Genomic DNA, 24,482 nt, shown 5'->3' on the forward strand with positions numbered 1-24,482 from the left:
ACTGTGTTTAAGATTGTGTACTTAATCCCAGACACAATGGCCAGTATTCAGCTGTTATCTGATCTACGGCAGCGAGACACACCCTAACCTGCTTCATCCTCTTTGGTCCACTAGATAACCGGAGACTGGCCATAAAGTATTTCTGTGCTGACACCTTTTGGTAAGAAGACAGAACTGTTCCAACAATAAAGACTTCCTACCTTGGCCGTGTTGAATTAGAGCCTCCATAAAGTCTCTAGAAAAATTCATTTCCACCGTAGCCAAAACAGGTTTCTTGATGATTTTTCTTTCTTACTGTATTATATGAAAAATGCAGCACACACTAGATTAGGAGTCAGCAGGTTACACACTGTGTTCTGCTGTGGCTAACCCACTCAAATACAGTATGGTCTTTTTAAATGTTGGAGTTCATGTTCATTGCAGGCTGGGCTAAGTGGAGGTTAGATGAAAGGTGGCAAATGCCACACACTCTGTGTTTTGGACTGCTTTGCTGCTTCGCCCTTTTTTGTGGGGGCACAGACAGGAAAAGCTGAGTGTGGTTTAATGGCACACACATTTTTCCAGTCTCTGCTGAGTCATATATCAGCCCCGACAATGGAACGCTCTCAGGCGGATGTCATATTGAAAAGGTAGAGCCAGGGAATTCAGTATGTGGATTTGCAGAAGCATTTATCATAATTGAAATCTTTTATAAGTCTTTATGCGCTTTATTATCTTGTCTGGGGGCCGTGTGAAATGTTCTGTGAGATGAAGAGAGATGGACACACGAGTGCATGCAGCTGCAGAACAGCAGATGCCAGAATTAATGAATCAGCCACATCGATGTAGCGCACGCAGCAGCACAAATGTTTGCATGGATTTAATACTGAATACTGTATTTAGACACCTGTAGATACCCCGCGACACATTTGCCAGAGTTTAAGTTAAGAAAGAAGAAGATTTGACCATATAACACTCACACAGAGGTAACTACAGTATCTGCCTCCTGGTTAGACTTACAGTTTATCTGAATTTTTTAATGCCTGTTGAGACGATGCAGACATCTCTCTGGTCTGGAAGCTCAATATCTCTCAGACATGTTAGTAAACTATGGGCTGACAGGTTCTCCCACCAATACCAGAGAAACCTCTTTGATCTTTTAGGCTTCAAAAATACAAAAATAAATAAGTAAAAGAAATTAAAAGATTCTTGTTTGGTTGTGTTTCTCAGTCATGTAGTTGCTGGTCTTAATTATAATTTTAACTGAGTTCTGATTGTTTTACTTAATTTAATTTGTTGGTTTTCTCAAATTGTTAGTTTATTTTTACATGTTTTTAAACACATTTTTAATTTAATAATTATCTTTTTAAATTTCTATTTCTTTAATGAATTAAAATGATCAACTTTATCCCTTTTACCATGTAATTGTTGCCTTTTTGTTTGTTTCATTAGTTGTAAAATCTTTTCATTAATTCAGGAGCTTTTGTCTGTCTTTCAGTTTAGTTTTGATCTCTCTATTGTTGTGCTGCAGTTTGTACCTGCTGTGCTACATAAACATAATTTTGCTACCTTAGTAATAATAAGACGTTAATTAAATATTCATTGAATTAATGGGTAGTTGATGCTGTTCTCCTTGGGGAACTGAACACACTGTTTTTCGTTTGAGTATAGATGAAAACCACAGCAGAAAAAAACTGCCTGTTCTGCTGAATATACAACCGTAATAATCTGCTTGACAGATGCACTTTGAACATGTAGATGGTTCATATCTTATCTTTGCTTTTTGCTTGTTTTTAACCCTCGAAACATCTCAAAAAGAGAGTTATATGTTCTCTCAGTTAAGATGACTAGCAGAGGTAAAGCATCACAGGCCACATAAAACGCATGATCTACAAGGTGTCTCAGTAATCAATGTTGGATAAAAGTCGTATTATTTTCTTATTCGTTATAAATTCTTAATGTTTCTACAGTTCAAGTTTTAGTTACTGTGAGTCCAGTAAGCAGATGTGTGACAGTAAATGAAATGAAGGCTAATGCATTTTAAAAATATAACTGTACCCTCACTAACATATAGTAAGCAAACATGTGCATGATTCACATTTAGACAAAGCTTGTCTGTGTAAGTAGGCCACTGGTTGGCACAATCTGCATCTGTAAAATGACACTTAATTGACAGTCTGTTGTTATTTAGCTATATGAAAAATGACAGGACCATTATTTGTATCAATAAGAGACGAGATTAAATTATCTCTGCTTCATCCACATAAACAGAGCCAGCGGCCATAGCAACACCAAGATAGCCTTTACTGCAAATGAAAGAGGAAGAAACAGGAGGAGGAGTTAGAAGAAGCTCAAACCTTCAGGGAAGTCAGGCCCGGTCTTCTGAGCATCTTTACCTTTTTCAGGTTCTTCTGTGAGAGTGGTACAGTCTACCTGAAGCAGAGGGATCTTCAGAACTGGGTAAACTGGTGGGACTATAGGGACGGGACGGTCTGCTTTAGTGGCTGCAGTGGAGGAGGCTCCAGATGCATCATGAGAAATCAGGACTTCTGCAGAAACTATTGTCTCACTGTCTTTTTCATTCTCTGTATCTGTAATGTCAGAATCCATTGTTTTTTCCTCTGGAACATTTTGCAGAGATTTGTAAGTGTCACACTCGGATGTTTCACTTTTATCCGCAGGGCTGTAAACTTCAACCGTCACATGTTCCATCTCCTCAACATCACCTGACAACTTCTTGTGGGATTCTTCTGTCACAACTTCAGCAGAAGATCCAAATGGAGCTGAGATGATCACCTCATGGAGAAGGTCTTCATCCTTCTCTTCATCATCAATAAGCTCTTCCATCAAAGGGACTGTCTGGGGGTCTGATACCATTTGTAAACCACATTCACTCGCAGGTATCTCTTCTTCAAGTACCCCCAAGAACAGATAGTTGGTCTCTCTTCTCATCTCATCTAGGATCAGTTCTTTTACAGGTTCCTCAGTTGTGGTCTTCTGCACCTTCATGGTGGCCATAGCAACACTTCCAGACTCCTTATAACCTGTTTGTGGTTCAGCACATGTGTTCTTAAACGATTCCTGCAGGACCTCTGTTACTGGAACACCAGGAACCTTTTGAACTGTCTGGATTTCTTTTGGAAACTTTGTCACAATTGAAGGAGAATGAAAACCTGGCTTGGCCTCCTCGACTGAGTAATGAACTCTGGTGGCTTTGCCCTCATGGTGGAGAACAGAAGCATTGAAAACTTTACTGTGACCTTCTTCTTTGCAGAGGTCTTTGTTCACCTTGAACAAGGTAGTGTTTTGATCTCTAGGCTGACCAACTGACAACTGGAAGGACCCTCTGAAGGTTTTTGGAAGTCTGTCAGGTTGTTCTTCTTCAACTCTCTTGTGACGGTAAACGTGCCTGTCCGTAACACCCTCTTGGGTTTTTCCTTTGGCCTTCAGTTCTGAAATGGAAGATCTCGGGCCTTTCACTTTTTGGACTCGAGCAGAAGATCCAGGGCGACAAATGCGATGAAGGGTTCTAGGCATGATTTCTGGAGGCAGGTGCAGGTAATCTCGCAGGTACCCAATTCCTTCATTGGTGAGATAATAATAGGCATGTTTCCAGGCAAAAGTCTCCCTGACGTAGCCTTTAGTTTTGAGAGAGCCCACGGCACGGATCACCTTTAGGTTATTCACCCCATTGAGATCAGGATGCATGGACTGTGGCCGCCTGTCCTTCTTAACCACAATGACGCCATCTTTGAAGAGAAGCTCGTAGATTGCTTTCAGATTGGCTAATGGCATTACCATTCCAGCCACCATTGTGTCTTCCTTTGTGTTCTTTGAGATCCTCAAGGAATTCCTTCTTCAGATACTATAAGCACTTCAATGCGCAGTATTTGCATGGAGAAACATATCACAAAGAAGACCTGTTAAAAATTCTTAATTCTACATTATTTTGGATTCACTTTGATGAAGCATTTATCTACCCAGTTGTCATCATGAGTCAGCATGAAGAAACAGCGATGCTCAGAACCCCTCCTACCTTCTCAGTCCCCAGTCGAAACAGAAACAGTGTAGATGAGAGGCGAGAGGGAAGAGAGGAGGAGAATCTAAAGGGGTGTGCGCACACAGGATGCAAACAGAAACCAAAAGGATCCAAACAGAGCCGAGAAAAGGAGGTTTGGACCTTGTGTGGGTAGTGGGGAGTGCCGCTGCTACAAAACCCCTGCTACCTTAGCCAGCTTTCAACACAAAGTGCAAAAACAGTGTGGTTTTTATATATTAAAACAGCAATCAATTCATTCTTTCTTTGCTAAATATTCCCTCAAAATCTATGCACAAATCAGACAGTAAATGACAATATATAATCATGAAATAAATATTTAAAATGCAAGATATTATTCATGTCTAGTTACTCAACATGAACCAGTTGCAGTGCTATTAGTTATTTCATATATGAGCTGATGGTGTAGAAAACTGTGCATCACACACAAATTCACCATCACTGGGTCGTCATCTTAATCCTTCCTCACCAGCCTCAGATGAGAACAACAGCAAGAGTTTACCAACAGCACTGCAGACATAAACAATAAAAATAGTATGAGCTTCTTCAAGTTTTTGTAAAGTCACTGCAAGACTTACTGAATCTCTTAATAATGCAGGATTGGAGACACTGTAATGAGCTAGTGGTAAGCTGACTACAGTCCAAACAAAGCTTGGCAATAACTAAAGAATTAAAACCAAAAAAGCCAGACATTACAATCTGCTTTTTAGCATACCTCAGAGTCATTTGGACAAATAACTGCAGTGAAAAATTTTCAGTAAAAGGATGGTGATTTAAAATGTGCAGCACTCTAATGCGACAGCATCAGATACAGACATGTAAGAAGTAATATACCTGAAATAACATACAACAATTCATCGGTGATGGGTAGTAATCCAATCATCTGTAAGACAGACACACTGCAGAATAGCACATATACTGTGTTACGTGCATGAATGAAATGAGACTTTAACATTCAAACAGATGTGTAGATAACAGGAAAAAACAAGCTGACAGCTAAAACGTCTGATATGGGGCAGGGATGACAATGCTGTGCAAAACAGGGACAGCTGTGGCGAATCATCGGCATGTGTTTTTAATGGCAAGAGGTTTTGAAAATGTCACTTTGACAAAATACAAGGTTCCAGAATGAAAAGCTCTCTTTGTATTCTAAACTACTGAATTTGCCCAATATAATATACAGTCATAGTCACTAATGTTTTCCAAAGGTTCTTCAGTGCTATTCAAAGACACCAAACCTAAAGGTCAAACACTAAGTACAAATAATCTTTGGTCTCCATGCTTTCCTTTCCTCACTCATAGCCCACATCTCCCACCAGCCAATTCTGCAAACCTAAATGGAAAAGCCATCAAGTCGTGGATTTCCCCATAAGAAAAGACAATTGTGCCTGTGTTTAGGTCCATGTTACTCAACCTCCTCTGAGACCAAATGAGACCGAACAGCAGTAATAAGAGTCCAGGGTAACAACAGCTGCCAGTGGAGCTAAAAATACAAACAGGAGGTTTGGAAAAAGTCTGCAGGAGATGGTGATTTTCCCTAATTCTTCCTAATTTTCCCTCTTCTCTCTGACAGCTGCAACATTTACGAGTCATTTAATAATAATGAATATAGGAGCACACCTCTGCTGATCACATTAAAATCTCTGAACAGAAAACCTATTAGGGTGAAGTGTCGAAATAACTACAGAGATTCAAGCTTTTTAATTATTTTTCCAAACAATCAATTTTATAATCTGCTTTATGAAAATCAGCTTTTGCCTGTTTATGTCAAACCCATTTGTCAAGAAAATTGATTGCAAACAGATTCCTGCTCTACTGGGAGCAATGTTTCATAAGAAGTCGCCTGGAGTAAGAGCATGCAGCAGAGGGAAGATGACTCCCTCTAGCAGGTCTGGGGCAAACAGTATTAAGCTCTTTCAACATTATGCAGTCACATAAACACTGCCACCAATAAATCAGAATTCTGGAGATGGAAATAACCCCGCCCTTTTGGGGCATGGCAACAATCAGCGCAAATAACGTTTGCGCCAGATGAGGCTCCGCTGCGGATCATACCCGGCAAATGATCTCCTGCCAGTTCCATCGTATTTCGATAGGCTGTCATAGAACTAGAAATGATATACTGAAGCGTTAAGTGAAGATGTCTGGAAGAATGAATCACAATCTTTTTGCTAGCACAGATAAATTCTTGCTGCATGGCACAGCTGGTAAGAACTCTTCTGGTAAAAGAAAACAGGCCTCTCACAGCGCAAGAATTTAGTGGTCTTGGGATTCATCAAAAAAAACTTGAGGACTGTGTTGGTTCACTGGATGCAGAGACTTATTCGCCATGTGCTCTCCATTACCTGTCCGTGGCTCTATATCAAACATACCAGCGGCAAGAATAGAGTTTTTGTTTGGTTTTCACTCGATGGAGTGAAGTGAAGCTGTCTGCACCTGCGTCACACCTCTAAAAGCTTCAGTTATAGCCTTTCTTAAATGCAATCTAGAGATTGATGATCTCTAGTCAATCTTATTAAAAAAACAACCTGATGGGAAAAATTACAAAAAATATGCATCCTAAACCTTTGTCTGGATATAAATAATGTAGATGTTTATTGTTGCTCTCTCCAAGTCATGATGAAAGCTCATTGCCATGGTGGCGATGGCCGAGGTCGGGGGAATGAAGACAACTCAAAGTGACACTGGGTGCTTTAAAATAAACCCATTCAACTCTACTGGCAGATAAATGCTCTCCGCATTCCAGTGCGTACTTTATAGCGAGTCGTTTAAGCTGTATGGTTGTCTTCCAAGTCGTTAAAATCAAGTCTGCATTTTGACATTTGGTAATGGAGCAGTGGGAAACTGCTGGGAGGACTATTGCTGAAACAGTTCACACACATGTGTGGTGATAAATTCTGCAACTATTGCACTTAAAACATGCTCCTGACACGCTGCTCAGTTAAGAGTCCTGAGGACATTCTGCTAACTGAACTGTCTGCAGTGCAATGAAGGCCAAATTCCTCTGGATAATGTATGCATTAAAGGCGTCGTCTGTCTTATTCTCTGTTCCATCTGTGCTTCTGGAGTTACTTACATCTGTCCACCTCATGTAAAACGAATTTAAAAATCTTTTAGTGATTTAAAAGGCAGATTTTTTCCCAAGGCAGATGGATACAGTGTCAAAAACGGCCAACTTTTAGCAGAATGGCTCATGGACTTAAAATTTTCTGGAAACTTCATATAATGGAACCTTTATATGGACATCTCTCCACTTACACATCTGCCCACTCACAAATATGAGTGAAAAACAGAGAACACACACAAGAAAGTAAGTGTACCTAAAATTAAACTAAACAGAGTGATAAGATAAGCATTGCCAACAAAGCCTGTAGCAGTTTCATACTGATTTTACAGCTGGAATCTCTACAAAGCATAGAAAGTATTAGGTTTAGTTTAGTATGGTTTAGTTTAAATGTATTTGAATAAGGAAACTTAAATCTCATCAGAAAAAAGATGAATTGCACCCGATTAAGCTACAAATGTTGATCAAAAAAGCAAATTCAAAAAGAAATATTATACAAATACAAATCCAGTTGGTTATTCAATATATTGCTTTTTGATTATGTATTTAATTAAAAAATCCCATATAAAGCAAAAATACAGCTAGAAGTTTTTTTTAGGAACTGATGGATGGTTGATGTTGACAAATCTGATTTTAACATCATGGAAGTATATGCTAGTTACCCGGGCAGCATCATTAGAAAAAGCACATAGGAGAAAGCAGAATTCCTCATAAGCTTTTTTATCAGTGCTCAACAAGGAGTTAATTAATTTCATATGGAGCCATGTCTCTGCTGCAGTAACAAGTCCCTGTTAAGCTGAATAAACACTGTGTGATTTGGGCCTGTCCCAGAAGAAAAACAACCAAAGTGAAAGAATGAAGCTATAAATGGAGCTCCAAAACACTGGCAGGTCAAAGCTGCCCACTGCAATGAAAATTGTTTTAATCAAAGGAGAAAGAGAGAGCTGCTTGTGGCAGCAGGAGTTTGTTTGTATGAAGTGTCTTTATGCTGTTATCATGACAGCAGCATGAAGGATGTAGCCTGTAAACAAACAGCAGAGGAAACACAGCCTTGTGTCACAGCCTGTGAGTCATTGCACCATCTAAATATACTGAACTTGTCCCATGTTTATTAGATACGTGTATTAGATACATGTTGCAGAGCGTGGGTTTGAAGTAAATTTAGACATGATTGGGTTGTTGCTCACCACTGTCCACTTTTCTGTTCTCTTAGCTAATAAAAGGCCTAAAATGCCACCTAAAAGAGAGAAAGCTACATTTTCACAGCTTTTAGACACCCTTAAATGTGTATGATTACTTGATTTACGCCCACCTGGGACTGACACTAATTATATATCTCTGTAAATGAGCAGACAGCTAAGTTGAGGGCAGCCAACAAGGCTATTCAAGATTTCCTGACTTCACACCTTAATAACGTCAAACTGTCCTTGAGTGAGATGCTGCAGCATCCTGTTCTACTGCAGAAGAGGGACAAACAAGAGGAAGATCACTGACACTCAAACAGGTCTGCAGGCTGATGAGTGGTATCAGGGTATTTCAAGCATTTAATGGTTATTGGAAACTACTGACTGTGCAGAGCTGTGGCAGACTTGTAACATGTTAGCTTTACTTGGCTAGGCCTTATTTTTTTCCTGAGCTAATTTTGATAGCTGTAGCCTTCACTAGCTTTATGTTTCTCATGTTTGATCAGTAGCATCTAATCTCTAATCTGCACAAACTTTATCTGACCAAAGCCTGAGAGCAGAACACTATTGTGTTGTTGCTGGTGTTTGTTTTAGCAAAAAACTTGTCAGTGCTGATAGTAGCATGCTTTATCCTACCATGCACAGGTAAATGTGGATAAATATGTAATTAAGACAAGAAACAGTTACATAAACTATGTGAGTTTTAGAAAAATGTAGCAACTAGTCAAATATTTGAAAAGCACCGCCAAGTGTAAGGTTGTACATTTATCACTGATTAACACAAAATGGATAACAGCTTCACATTATTCTCACATCTTATTTAGTTCTGCATCAATGCATTATTTTTCATTTGGCTTTAAAGGATCAGTGTCATGCCAAACCTATTAGACTACAGGTTTTTGCTGGTAATGCACAAACCACTATAAATACTGTTCACAGCATAAAAGCTTTGGATCACAAGCCATCTGAAAAAAAAATGGCTGACGCTGTTAGAAACTAATGGACCTCTGAGCCAGTCTGAGGCAACACAGGGAGGAATGAAGCAGCAAAGGTGGTTTGAAAAATCCTGAACCTAAAATGGACGACTTGGAAAGTAGAAAATGGATGAGCGCCAGACTTTGCCAAATCAGATAGGAGCATCATATGATTAAGAGGAACCACAGCGTAGCAACGGAAATGTGAAAGTGTGTGTGTGTGTGTGTGTGACTGACCACTGCAATGAGTCATCAAAACCCATGGCAGGGCGTGGCTGGCCAGGAATGCCTGCAGCCACAGTAACATGACGCACCAAAGAAATATGAGTACATAGAGTACAAGGCCAGAACAGTGGTCAGAGGCAATAGCATCGCTACTGGCAACAATAAAAAACAGACACACTCGTCCAGATGCTGAGAGCTTCTCCTGCTCACCACACAACCTGATCCAAAAGTTTCAGGTGATAAAAACATCAAAAGAAACTCTGGTTTTGACATTATTTTGGAGTTGCTCCGTTACCATGCACGCACACACCAACCAAGAAACTCAACTTGAGCATTTCAAAGGAATACTCCCCTAAAATATAACCTGTTGCTGAGGTCTGGTGTTCACTATATCCCACAGGCTCCGTTTGCCTCCAACATGGATCGACGGACCTCCCCATAACCCTGGATCACCACTGAATATCATTTTAATTGATTTACTGTCGAGGAAGGAACTGTTCAAAACATACTGAACATACCGATCAAGGTTACTGCGTAATAGCTGTGAGAGAAGTTTAATTCTCTGGTATTCTTTTTTTTGCCTTGATACTGGCTCACCACTGGAATCCACTTTAACCGCTGAGAATCCCAGCTGATTATACACAGATCACCCACAAGTTCTCAGGAAAAGGGAGTAAACAAACACTCCTCACCAGTTATAATTAGGGGACAGTGTACCGATCAAACTCTTCAGGCACATCTCAAACAATTAATTATGTTGGTTTTTTAAGTAATGTATTAATTGTATATTTTCACCTGTATAGATTTATCTGATCTGCATTGGGACTACAGATCTAAATTATCAGCTCTGATTAAATGTGGTATGTTTGCATTTTATATTTATGTCCATCATTTTGACTGTCCTTGTTAAAGAAACAATAAATACTGTGCAGGACCCCCTTGTGCAATCAAAGAGCTGGACACAGATCTGATGTTTTGCAGAGTGGGGTCTCTAAGTATCGGGTTTGCTCTTGGATGAAAATCTGGAGGGTGTGAAGGCAGCATCAACACTGTGCTCTTTGTTGTACTCCTCAAGCTCTTCCTGAGCTGTTTTTAGGGTGTGGTCGGGAGCATTGTTCTGTCGAGCAGCCGTTTTTAGGAGTCTGCACCAGTTTTCAGCAGGATGACATGCAAGGTGCTTGATCGTGACAAAAATTATAATTAAAAGAAAGGTCAAATGTGTCTTTTAATTACATAAAGTTTCATGAACATGAATTAAATAAGTGTGATAAGATATTTAATATATTTAAAAATATCTTATTTTAACAGTCCGTGAAAGCTAAAATTAACTGAACCTAAAATTTAATTAACACCATCCCTGGTATTATATGTCAAAGCACTGCATTTCTTTGAGACAATGGCTCTTTTGAATCTGCAGTGTTGTGGTTGACTGATGTAGTTGCTTTTCTTCACAATGAAAGGGCTTCGTAATTTTAAAAGAGCTAAATTACGCCAACAAAACCACAAAGATTAAATTAATCAAGTTGCAAATAGTTCAAATGTGGCTGACTTGCATTTATTCTCTTTTTATGATAAAAATCATTCCAGATTATTTTAATCCTTAATTTACACAGCCCTGCATAAAAACATGGAGATTAAACATGTGAGTGAGAGGAACGTTTAATCTCATTTAAAGTGTGCTTTAAAAGTTAAATTAAACACGTAGAATATCCAGCAACCAAGACCATTGGGTATATTTATGTCTTCATCGAGAAGGGTGGAGACATTGGACATTATGTTGAAGGAGACAACACGACGAGATGAGGAGCAGAAACACTAAAATTCCTTGAATTGTGCTCACATAACTGGATGTGGAAAAACCCTTTCCTCAAGTCCCAGGACTACGAAGCAAAATCAGTGTTAGACTCTGAGATTTCTTCAGCCATGTTGGAAGTACTGTTGTTGCTTCTGGTTTTCAGGGAAGGGTACTGAGCAATAACGGGACGGCTGATATTAAAATGCAAACAGTTTTTGAAAATGATCAAATTGAGGGCCGAGTTAAGGGGTTGAAGTGTTAAATCAGCGAGATTTCGTGACAGTGTGCTATGTTAATTATGTATATTTTGCTCTCTAAACAAAGACTTAGATGATTTTCTTTGGTGCACTGAGTAAATTCACCAAAACATTTTTCAGTGTGCATATCAACACCAAAGAAGTCATTGGACCATGTCCAGTATAAACCCAGGTGTGCCGATTTCCACTGGCCTCTATGTTGACACCGGCACACAGTCACGCTTCACTGAGTTTCTCTCCACGGAGGCTGCAGGGCTTCAATCAGACAGCTCCTGTGTTTCTTATTGTTGGAAATTCAGTCATGACTTATTAAAAGACCCTTATTCTCAAACTTCTCAGACAGGTCCAACTAACTACCAGCTGAAGAAGTCCAAAAATGCAGTCACTGTGGGGATGTTACCCACCAAGGTGATTTATGGTAATGGGTGATAGATCCACTATGGTCCCACAACGGTGTTTTGTTTACTACCAAATGAGCAAGAAGAAAAGTTAAAAGCACTTTGACAAGACATCGCTCTCAGAAAAGCCCCTGAAGCCACTTGTCAGCATGATGTGTGTTCAGTGCCATTAGAGGAGTCCTATAAATCAGCTCGGCCTCCTCGTAAACTCAGCCCTGACATGGGGTGACTGGGGCTTCACCTCCACTCTGTCCAGATCCCGTCCACATTCTCACCTCCTCAGGTCTTTTCTAGATCACGCCCAGACTGTCACTCCCACGAGAGAAAAAAATAAGCATGATAGTAACTGTTATCTGCTTCATAGAAAGTGGCAATGAAGGGGTCTCACAGGGCTTTTCATACAGCAGGGCGCCTTGCTGGCTGTTGCCGGCTGTTTTGCCTGCGGTGAGGGTTGGCGGACAAACAGCCTCGGCAGCTTTTATAACGTCGTCTCATGCCAGGCAACTTCTGGAAACGGCACCAAGCTCGAGGGCTTTAAAACTTACAATTACTGACAAAGTTAAATGTCAGTGGGAGGGATATGATTTCGCCCTGATCCTTGAATACAGCCCACTCTTACACTTGCAAAATATAGTGTGTGCATGTATATAAGGAAAGAAATTCAAGGAGTAGTAATTTATGCTCTTGTAACTTGAATATATTTACATTTGGGAATTGCTTGTTGACCAAAACCAAGAAAATGACCCAAGAAATATCGGAATATTAAAATAATTGAGAGATGCAAATTGAGATTGAGACAAGATACAAGACAGAGATATAAAAGTGCAAAAGGAAAGCGAGACATGGCCTCAAGCTGCAGATCCAGTTTACTCACTTGGCTTGGCATCAGAAGAAAGAGTACAGGAGACACGATGGCAAACAGCCTGCAGCTCTTCGTGCCACAAACAATAACAGCACTGTTGTGCCAGTGACTATTATACCAAATAAAAAGCAGCATTCACTTGAAGACTGTCACACACAAAGGAATGAGGAATGAACAGTGGCATACTGTGCCGAAATACAAAACTTGCTTGTCTGATTATGCCACTGCATTAACAGAAATGAAAAGATACTTCACAGTAAGAAACAAGGAAAGAAAGATCAGGCGTCAGTTTGATCTGCTGCACAAGCAGGAGGCGCTCACCCGTCCTGTGACACCTGACAGCCTCGTATTGTCACCTGGGAGCCCACAAAGTTACAAAAGGCAGGAGCAGCAACTTACCTAGAAAGAGAGAAAAAAGCAAAAAAACAAAAACACAGTTAGAGAAATTGAACTTTCCTCCAAAGCAAACTCTCTCCCATTTCTAAAATCCAATCCTTTATATTTTTTATTACAATTTAAATCTTAAGAGTCAACAAACAAGTCAATATCTTATGGAGCTACAGGAGAACGTGCTTCAGGGAGAGACTGATTCTGCTTGTCTGCACATTAAAGAGAAATAAAATTCACTCAATCTCATAGCAATAACTATGTTAACAACAGATGTCTCAATAGCCTCATTAAGGCCGCAGCATCTGCACTAACAGTGCCCCCTCCTGGCCACTTTAGGGAAAGAAACTTAGCAGCGTGAACCCTCCGTCTTACAAGTGGCACAGGAGTCACCTCGTTTCAATTTCCCTGCTGAATCCCGTTTCCCTGACAAAACAAAGCATAAAGAATGTAATTATGCTCCACTGAGAGCGGGATTACAGGAAGGATTGGATGATTAGACAGGATGTGTGGCAAATTATGGAGGCAGTTGCTCTTCTGAATTACAGGAAACCCAAGGTTAATGGGATTAAGCAATCTCATCAGCCAACTTAGGGGGGCACTCGCGGGGACCGTTTCCAGAGTTATAAACCAGCATGACTGACAGCCTCGCTGACAGCTCCAGCACTCTTCAGTACACAGGACCCCATTAGGGGGCTACACTGCCTCTGTTTAATTGCACTAATGTGGGTCAGCTAATGTTTCTAACTGGAACTATTTGTTATTTAAGAAAAGCTGAAATTTGGGTGATTACATTTTATAATAGCTGAACAATTTTGAGATTTGTGTTCATGTTGTGATTAATTTTTTTCTGTCACGTGTGCTGATGTTTAAAGATCATTCAGATAAAACGTGAATTGGAAATAGTAGTTTTTGTTTGTGTTCCAGTCATTAATCCAGTCATCAACTGTTTGTTTTTGACCTCTATAGAAAAGCGAGATGTAAATCAAAACCACAGCACAAAAAACGGATCGTGGTTCCACAGACCTGTGATACAAAATCACCTGTAACTAAGTATTGTTGTATTGTATTGCTGGATTTATCAGAGCTTTTTCACTAAAAAATAGGTGCTGTTGAAATTTCTGTCAATGAACGAAAACATTAAACTTGTAGGCTGCCAATCCAAAACAATGAGCTGAAGGACACCGTTTCTGGGAACAGCTAGTGATTTAGCCTGGGGGGGATTTACAGTAGATGTATGTAGATGACTGGTATATCCAGTGTATTTGATATACAGGAAAAGACATCCTTTCTTTACAGTCCAAATACATCTAATTTTATTTTTTATTAACTGCCCAAAGTTAAATTAGCTCCAAACAGTAGCTGATAGTTTTAAGTTGGCATTTTGGCTGATGTGTAGATTTTTCTGACAAAAGAAAGCAGAAAACCTTAAGTACAAATTCTGTATCCTCACATATGTTTAGCTAATCTCAAAGATTTCATGTTTTATATATGTCTGTGCACAGAGTGTAGGGGGAAATGCTTTGTGCAACAAGCCTAGTCTTCACATCTGCAGTGAATCATAACTCTGGCTGCAGAGAGAGAAACCTTAAATATAGTTATCCACTAATTCCTGCAGCTCAGATATCAGCTGAAGCATTTTAGAGCTACTGAGACTAAGACCAAGAGATATGAACCCTCTATCCATAAAACATAGACAGGATGTGTGCAGAAACAAAAATACACGTGAATAAATGAAGCTGTATAGAAACCTGGATGTAAACTTATGAGTAACTAATATTTGAAACAGCGTTCCTTCTCTTCTCTGTCGTTGACAGCCCCTCATTTATACCCTTCACAAAAAGTGCAGTAGCAAGAGGAAATCTGTGATCTGTTGCTGGACTCATATCTGCAGATATGAAACAGAGCATGACCGAAGATACACATGCACGGGAAACTGTAGGAAAATGAGTAAGCAAATCAAAGAGGAATACTTCTTCATCCCTGAATTACAGATTCCTATCTAAACCATATAGGTCTTTAATAACAACTCGATGATGACGTTATTTTACTTGACAAATTTGGCCAAAGAGAGCCCACGTACTGTTTATTTACTGAACTGGATGTGGTAATCAGGTCTGAAAATCAAGGCATCGGAAGTAGGGGGCATTTTAACCTCACAAAATCAGATCTGTTCACCGAAGCACAGCCCACTTTTTAATCTAATCAAACTATCCAACACAAATCTATTTATTCCAGCTGTTAAATATGTCCCTATTGTATGTTCTACTGTCTTACTGAAGCTACAGTCGCTTAAATTGTCAACACAATGTCACCGAGCATCTTATCTGACCATACATGGCACCTCCTGTATGTCTCTGTTCTCGTTAGTCACAAAGATCTACACTCAGGCTTTTAATCTGCTGATGAGATCAGCCGCAGGTCTAACTGGCAAACAGGCTTTCAGCTGCTGGTCTTTCAGCCCTTTGTACATAAAGTAAATAACTCTTTACAGAGTAAAAACAATGGCTGACGCTGACTGCCTGCTACTGTTATTGTAAATGGAAAAAAGGGGATTTAACTAGAAAAATCCAGCAAAGACCATGTGCATCATGTGGCCCACAACACTGGTGCCAGCCTGATGTAACAATTAGTCAGTGGCACCATTTCCTGATTCATGGTGCAGCAATTTCAGTGCATTTACGCGCTGGACAATTAGTCTTTACAGAGAAAGCTGTGGGAAATTAGCACGTTTGTTTCTGTGTTAAAAACCACACAAATAGTCAATGAAATGGAAAAGTAGGCAGCAGATTAATCATAAACGCTGCAGCTATGCATGAAATGAACATGCATCTGAACAGCATTGCATTTGAGGATTATTTCTGTCATAATCAGGAATTAAGGCTTCACCATGTTTAGATATTTCTTTACATTAATATTAAGAACATTCTTATTTCCCAAATATGGTCAGATTTACTTATGAGCAAACATGTGGGCTTTTGGGGCACTTTTTTGACACTTATGCATTATGTTCATATATCATCATCGGCAGTGTGAGATCTCTGAAGGATTGCTGTGCTGTCGGCACTGGTGGGTGTTGTGTTATGTGTTTCGCATGGCTACAGCAATAAGTTTGCGGTGGCGAAGGGACGGGCCAGGAATAAATCTAACAGGGTCAAGAAAAGAAGCGGTTGCCTTGCTGCTTTTAGTTTACAAATAGTGCTACCCTGGTCTCATTGCAATGAAGGAACATTTCTGCAGCCCAGCCTGTAGCTGCTGGGATATAGTCACACTACATGGATATATGCTGGAGTTATTATGGGGCATCAACAAACTGTCCTTCCATGCTCTGTTAGTACGTTGAATTGGTTTTTTAAATACTTATTTTAAAGGAGTTAATGAATATCACCTGTCGGTCCTCATGGTGCATTGATAAGGGACACACCCACAAATGTGGGTGAACATCAGTTTCTTTCTGTTGCTACGGAACATTAGAAGTAAAATTCATTCATTGTGAGCGCTGACACTGCATTAGACAGTTTTAAAGTTTTTAAGGAGTCAGCGCACATCACAGTGCAGCTCAGCACACCTGCTTTTTTGCCAAGTAAACTGCAAATTATATACAAAAGGACAGTGCTTAAGAAATTTATTAGACGACCACTATACTGTTATTTCATTGGCACCTGTAACCCCGAAGCCAGGTTTTATGTTTCTGTTATGGTAAATCCACCACTATGCACAAGACATTTAATTAAAATAATGTTTTTAATGCTAACGTATAATTACTGTTGTCATCCAGGAATTTTCAAGTTGACTGTTTTAGCAAAAAAAGAAGAAAAAACCTGTAAAGCAGATTTTTTTTTAATTAACATGCCAAATTACATGTTCTTTGTTTTTATGAGAGTTGGTCTTATACATTGTTTAAGCACTGGATCTCCAAATGTTTCCTTGTATTCTTGTGTGCTGTTTGTAGCCCTTTTCCTTGGTAGATTAATAACGGTCACCTGATTCATTACAAACAGGAAAGCACATGATCTGTTTAAATTCATTTAGAAAGGAAACATCTGCATAGACATCATAAGATCTTGATGCTATCTTCAACATCAAGAGGAACAAAAAGCAACGTTTCTGGTGAAGGTTTTTGCCAACCTCCAGTGTGTTTGCATGCGCGGTGGTCAAACCACGTATTCAACTCAACTGATAAGTATTTCTGATGGCACTATTTAAAAAACATCCTCACTTTGTCATGATTTCCCCAATACCCCAAAATGCATTTTAACACTAATCTATATAAAACACATTTATTTCTTTAATGTAAAAATATAACAATCCATTTCATTATATAAACCTGCTTAAAATATTGAAATACCTCTACGAAAGGTAGGGACCTGTCAAATGACCTGCTTCACCTTTTTTGCCTGCAACACAATACCACAAGAGGTCAAGTACTTTGACTCCTGCACCAAACTCCTTTTAACTGGATATCCTGCAGACCTGTGCTGCTGAAAAGCACAGCCATCTTTCTTTCACCAGCACGTATCCTTCAGAAAGCATCATTCATAACAGAAAACCTGCTGACAAGGGTTTGAGAAACGCTGGGGTAGAAAAAGTGCTGAAAGTCACAGACAGCTTAAGAATTGAAAAGTAAAGTAAAGGAGAATGTCTTCACTCTGGTTATTTTCTATTTTGACTGAAACAAAAAGTAACACTTTATTTAGTGTGGTGAGCCTTACAGGAAACTGTTTTATAAGAGAGCAAAATGATACAAAGAGAATACTTAAGAAAAAAAAACAGGTAGTGAAAAGCAGAGATTTCAGTGAATGCACCTTAATGTAACTTGTTTTTAGAACTTTTCTTCAACCGAGAGCAACATAAGCCTGAAATGAGCCCTAAATAATTGGGTCAAGACTGAGAATCGGCTTGTAGAAAGCAGTAAAGCAGACAGGAAAAAAATATGCTAATTTCTATAATAGTTGCTATGCACCTCTCAAGACATACAGCAGATCACCAGCAGGCTCCTGACTCTGTACCAAGTATCTAAGAATAGGTGACACAAAGAGACAATGGGAGTGATGGTCCTGCAATGATGACATGCTTACAAATGAACTCAGTCTGACTGAGTAAGCAGCGGTGTTCGACATATTAAGTAACTCCATTGGGAGCGCTCAGTGAAGCGAAGAGCCTTTGTCTCCACAGCCCTGGGGAACACATTCTCAGCCTATCCAAATGGGCAGGACTCCTTCAGATCCCTCTCCAGGATCATTTAAATGCCTCCGCTGCCTGGAAAACTTTTCCAAAGCGTTACCACATTTTGCCAGAATACTGCAGACAAACCACAGCTCCACACGGACACCAGCATTAGAAAAAGCTGCAACAGTCTGGTTGTTCTCTCCTCAAATTAGGGGCTTTCTGTCTCTCTAAATATAAATATATTTGTCTCTTACATGAAGTAGGCAACAATATCCATGCCATGAACAAATGTGCATTCATTTAAATGCATAAATCATGAAACCGCAGCTAAACCTTAACAAGGTCTTTATTTCTCTAATTTTCTAAACTATTGATTTGAACGATACCTAAATTTAAATATCAGTGCTAAAGCTACAACTCTTTCATTTTCCCTTGTAACACAGGATCAGCAGGTAGCATCATATGTTTGATTTGATAGATGAAATCTGAGAGAAATATTCACTTGTTATTATTTTTTTAAGTTTTCAAGTGTTAAAGCCATTTGAGTTCTGTAGCATTTTCACAAGAAATCTGCCTGCCTTCTAAAATTAGTATATTTATTAGATAAATCGGGAACTATTCATCAAAAAATAAACCTAGGAACCTTTTAAAGGTTGATTTTGATACCCTTCATTTATAGGATAAGACATTTCATTTTAATCCCAAAAGCCATAAAATTCCCATGTTACAGAAGCCAAAACTAATAATCACAATCTGTAACAGAACTGCTTAAAAAGTAGGAATATCTTTATGCATTATATCCAATATGACAAAATATTAAACATAAGGTTAAAACTGCACAAAAGAAAAGTAATAGAGCTCATGAAAATATTTAAAAAATCTAAATCTTCAAAATGGAGGATAGTGTTAAAATGACACTTTGCAGTACTGTATTTATGACTTCTGTGACACTGAAGTGCAGCTGAGTGAGACACTTAAAAAGAGAAGGTGGGTGGAGCAAACTCTGATGATGTAAGCACTAATTATAAGCAAACACCGAAGCACGCTGCAGCCAAACAAGCAGCAGACAGAACACAGACTACGGCTACAAGTGTGTGATCGGCTCTGTCTCTGCACCATCGCCGGTCCCATCTCAGGACTCACGCTTAGCCATAATTCCTGCTGTTACCACGGCGATGCAGCAGCCGCTCTGCATCAGGCGTTGAGTTCTGCATCTCCCGGCGCAGACGCATTCAATGTGCCGCATGCAGCAGCAGCAGCACCAGCCTCCCTCAGCATCTCACACACCCACCCACCCAGGCTCATAAAAGACACCGCCTCACAGTGACCCCTGCTCCAACCCCTGTGGTCACGCCTGGACATCAAAGGGGAAGAAAAGCTTTTCACTTCACTTATCCGCAAAAACGAGGCAGGAGAACAGGGGACTATAATTCCCCCATTTAACTCCCAGAAACACTCACGACTGAACTTTTTCTTTAGCCTGCATCTATACAAATGAGGAAGTCCTGACCAGAGAAGGATTGTGGGAAAACAAGGCGGTCCTGAAAGCATATGATGGTGATGACAAGTCAGGAAGTTAAAAAAAAAAAAAGAAATTATGGAATAAAGTCAGGAGTGGTACCTTTGAGAGAGCTGATCTCATGCTGGATAGACCTTCCAGGATCCATGCTCACGGCTGCTGAGTCTCCAAACAGCAGAGTTTGAGCCCTGCAATGTCAGCTCAGCACTGAAGCACCACGCTGGAGGATGTAAACGTCCCTCAGCTAACGGCAGCCTGTTTCTACCACTCTCTGCCTCCCTCCCTCCCTCTCTCTCTCTGCTCCCACAGGACTTGGCAGCTCAGTGTTTTTGTTCTCTCTCTCTCGCTCTCTCTCTCTCTCTGCCCACTTGCACACACAAACCCTGTCAGCAAAGAAATTGTGAAAGAGGAAAGCACACCTCCCTCTTTTCCAGCTCCTACCCCTCCCTCTTGCTGTTCCTTCTCATCCTTGTGGTGTTTCACAGGGAGGTGCCTCAACCAGTCATCCTCCACCATCACATCACTAGCACGCATGCAGCTGGTGTCGAGCAGCAGTGCAGAGCGTTTTTGATTCCGAGTCGTGAGTGATAGGAGGGAAGATATAACCTTTCAATGAAGGTCAAATCCCCTGCAAAGATATCTAGACTCTAAAATTAAGATAAACTTGACAAAGAGTCACTGTCTTGTTCATTTTTGCACTGAAACATTAACAATGACTCGGCATCTCCCACTAAAGTATTCCACTACAGTCCCTCTATTTTTCAGGAAAGGTACTGCAGAGGGGACCTCAGGGTGCTTTGGATGACAGAGCAGTTTGTAGGAAACTGAATTTTGGAGGCTTAATAAAATGCACTCATGCATCTTTTTAAGCGCTGCCATGATTAAACTCTGCAGAGGTCACAGTAATGAAAGCACTGCTGAAGTCATTAATCAAAGCCACAAAACAAACTAAGATCACATCATTTCATCTCATGGATTAACAGCCATACTCACCATTCAGTCTTATCATCAGATAAAGCATAAGAAAGTTCCTGTCAATGAACCAACAATCGAAGGGCTTACATTATCAGAGCCTTGACAGAAATATTTTAGAAGATGACAGCAAGGTTATGTTGACTTTGACTCAGCAGTCTCCTCAAGCCTCCGGTGACCGGCTGACATCGCTGCATTGTGCCTGAAGTCAGCAACAGCAAAAATGCTTTTTGCTTAAGCACGAATAAACCGACAGAGGATTGACGAGCGATCAGCATAACACACGGCTACTGTATGAAGAATCTGTGAATTTTTATAAAAGCACAGGAAACTTTCTTGCTTCAGATTCCAGCAGATGCATGCAACTAAATAAAGAACAATTCTAGTTGTTCAAAAAGATTTTATTTGTACTCAAAAACACATAGCAGGTGATAGGACATGCATCACACCAGAGTAACTGCACTATAATCAAGTGAGACTATTCAAGCAAAGCACAAAAAGTTTATTTTTTGAATTGTAATTGCCAGACATCGAAAATGGATCTACTAAATGCAACTCTATGAGCCAAAACATGACTGCGTGGCTTTTTCTTTGAGCCTGCCCCATCTAGTGGCTGGAGTGGATGGGGTAAGTAGAGGTGATGATACCTGCAGGGTTTGTTTGAACTTCTGGAAACTGTATTTCAAAACTATTTGAAATAAATTGTGCTCAGATGTGAGGAGTCAGACATTTGCTGAGCTGCAATAGACAGTTCTCAGAAAAACATGAAAAAAGGGAACATTATGGCAAGACATAAAAAAAGATGATGAGAAAAATCTCATTTTCTGAGTCATGAGTGGAAACAGTGCTGCTCTCTGCTACTGACGTGTCAAAGCATTATGACAGTTGACAGGTAAAGATTACGAGGAGAGCCGGCTTAGCTACAGGTGAAACTCATGAGTCACCGAAACACAATGTTACAAGAACCTCGTCTAAACCTGAGAGTCTCCCTTAAAGGAGAAATATGCTTTACAATGTAATGAGTCAGCACAGACAACGTTTTGGTAATAGGCTTATGAGACCTAAGTTAAACTAATCCTTTGCAACCAGTCAGATTAAGTTGCATCATAATCAAATAAGGAAGAGTAGGTTACTTCTATCTAACTCACGGGAAAGGTTCAGTCTCAGAGTCTGCTTTTTTTTTCCCCTGCTAAGAGTTTTTTTTTCTTCCTAATTAATCGTTCAGTGGCCAGACTACTTAAAAGCACCTGTTACAAGCCAAAGGACAAGCTTTTAAGGTTCTCAGTGTTGCAGGTCTAAAAAGCTCTCCTGATCCATGATGCACACATCTGACAGCTGCTTTCAATTAAAAAAGACAAATAGCAGAAATGTTTCAAACTGCCTGCAAACCGAGCACTGACAATAAATCATCTTTAAAGAATTTTGACATGTAACAAAACAAGGTTTTTTTATGAGGTATATGGAAGCATCAATCACTGGGGACAAATATCTTCAAACCCTGTAGAAACAAACATCTCTGAGCTCACATGTAGACAGACGGGAATAAAAATAGGCTGAATATTCTCTGGAAAAAAAGAAGCTGCTGCTGCCGTGGATGTTTTCTCACTGAGCCACTTTACAAAAGGTGTATTTTCTCTCCTAACAGAGAGCTGCTGAATTCAACAGCTAGTCTCTGACCTTAAACTCTTTCACACGGATGCTTCAGTTGTTCAAGTGTGAGAAAAAAAATGCCAAAGACACTACCACTGTAGAGCACCTACATGACAAATAGTATCATGATGTTGGCACATTTTAGCAAAGCGCAGGCCGCAATCATGGAGGAGGTTATGTAGGGAGGATGTAATGACCACTTCTACAATCAATAAAAAAATCAATGGCTCATCACAGATCCAGTTACAATAGCAGCAAAGAGATAAGCAAGAAGCCAAGAAGCAAGGGCTAACTGGGAGAACCTGGAAGAGATTAAGTCTTTAAATGATGACAGCAAATCCTACAATCATACAGTTTGTGATAGATTAACAAACAAGACCAAACGCTAATTTTTAGATTTGAGTAATCCCCAAATCTGCCCTGTTTATTACTCCCTCTAGAGTACAAGAAAACTATCACAAAAAACAAAATTCTCATCCAAATTACATTTATTTATAGTTCCATGTTTCATTTTTTTACCATAAAAAGTCCCCAAAACAACACAAAGGTCACATGTAGCAACTCAGGCTTAAGCGCTTTACTGGTAGTGTCTTACTTTCACCCTGATGTCCTTGGGGACAATATCCCAACCAGTCGCAGCAGCCTGGTTCTGCCGGAGGTTTCTTCCTGTTAAAAGGGAGTTTTTCCTTCCCACTCTCTCCAAAGTGCTTGCTCACAGAGGGTCATATGACTGCTGGGTTTTTCTCTGTATGTATTATTCAAAGGTCTCCCTTACACGATAAAGTGCCTTGAGACGACTGTTGCTGTGATTTGGCGCTGTATAAAGACAGTGCACATCACACTAAAACATACCATGTCAGTGAGGCAGGACAAACGACTGGAGCTGGTCTGCCAAAATCAAGCAACGAGTGTTAGAAACTGCAGTTCTTCTAGTGGCCACTTGAGGCCGGCCCAAAGAGCGAGTCAAACTCGATCACTTCCCATGCTGAAATCTTCAACTTTACATCAGTTCTATTTGCCTGAAGAAAAAATATATAAAAGAAAGGCTACTTGAATTCTACAAATATTCCAATGTGCTGAGATGCATTTATGTTTTTCTTAAAATCAAGACATCAAGTCTGACAGATGGATAAACGGAGGAATGAAAAAAACAACCAAGTAATTTGACTAATAAACAGGCCAACTCACTCACACTCATGTTGGTCCAAACCACTCATTATTTTAATCCAGTGATGCAAACCCTGACTGCTCTTTGCTCCTCAAACAGACACATATATCTGAACTTTCAGAAGTTAGACTATTAAATCAGATGATGCATGCATGTGACTCTAGAACAAGCAAACCTGTTTAATCTAATGACTCAGTCACTAAAACTGCGGCATTCCCCCTCGTCTTAGTGCTTTGTGAAAGTATGTTAAGAAACACGGCTTAACAACCGCGAGCTGTCTCAGATCTGCAGAACAGAGTAGAGCAAAGGACTTCACTAAGCTGGGAGGAAATTAAACCAGTGGTTACGACAAACAGCAAACACCACGTGTGTCAAAATAAACACCCATCCCCAAATTTGGGCCTGTTTAAATGCTCATGCAGCCCATATATCACTGAATGTTAAAAATAAGGCCCACCCAGTCGTAGCGTTGGTCTGTAAAGTGTTGCGAGCGCCAAACTAAACAGATGCACCTCCACACGCATATTTCCTTACAGGAATCAAAAAAAAGCAAATCGGTTTCTAAAGGCTGATTTCAACAGCTGTGAGAGACTGAGTAACCTACATCATTACAAAGCCTCAAAAAGCAAGCTCGTGTTCATGTCAGCAAAAAATGGCCTTTGTGTTATCTATTTTTTTTACTTTAATGCATCATACCTACATTTTGGGGGATTTGCAGTAAGTTCCACTACCACATCAGACACTTCCACACAATCCAGCAGACGCTCCTGCTATCCTTGTTTCTAATCCACTGAACTTTCGAAGTGGGCAAAGATTTTCCCT

General features: G+C 39.9%; 1 protein-coding gene across 3 annotated transcripts in view; it reads right to left on the minus strand.

The window, feature by feature from the left end:
• The window catches only part of pleca (plectin a), a 105,287-nt gene that overhangs the window by 51,915 nt on the left and 28,890 nt on the right, over positions 1–24,482 (minus strand). The window contains exon 1 of one of the 3 annotated variants that reach the window (XM_039606043.1): positions 19,973–20,104. The exons of the other annotated variants lie outside the window; for them this stretch is intronic. Coding sequence (XP_039461977.1) covers positions 19,973–20,018 — 46 coding nt within the window. The 5' untranslated portion in view covers positions 20,019–20,104. Of the gene's footprint in view, positions 1–19,972; positions 20,105–24,482 lie in introns of those variants that run through there. 3 annotated transcript variants of the gene reach the window in all.

Source organism: Oreochromis aureus, linkage group 22 (genome assembly GCF_013358895.1).
Source record: "Oreochromis aureus strain Israel breed Guangdong linkage group 22, ZZ_aureus, whole genome shotgun sequence".
Classification (NCBI taxonomy): Eukaryota; Metazoa; Chordata; class Actinopteri; order Cichliformes; family Cichlidae; genus Oreochromis; species Oreochromis aureus.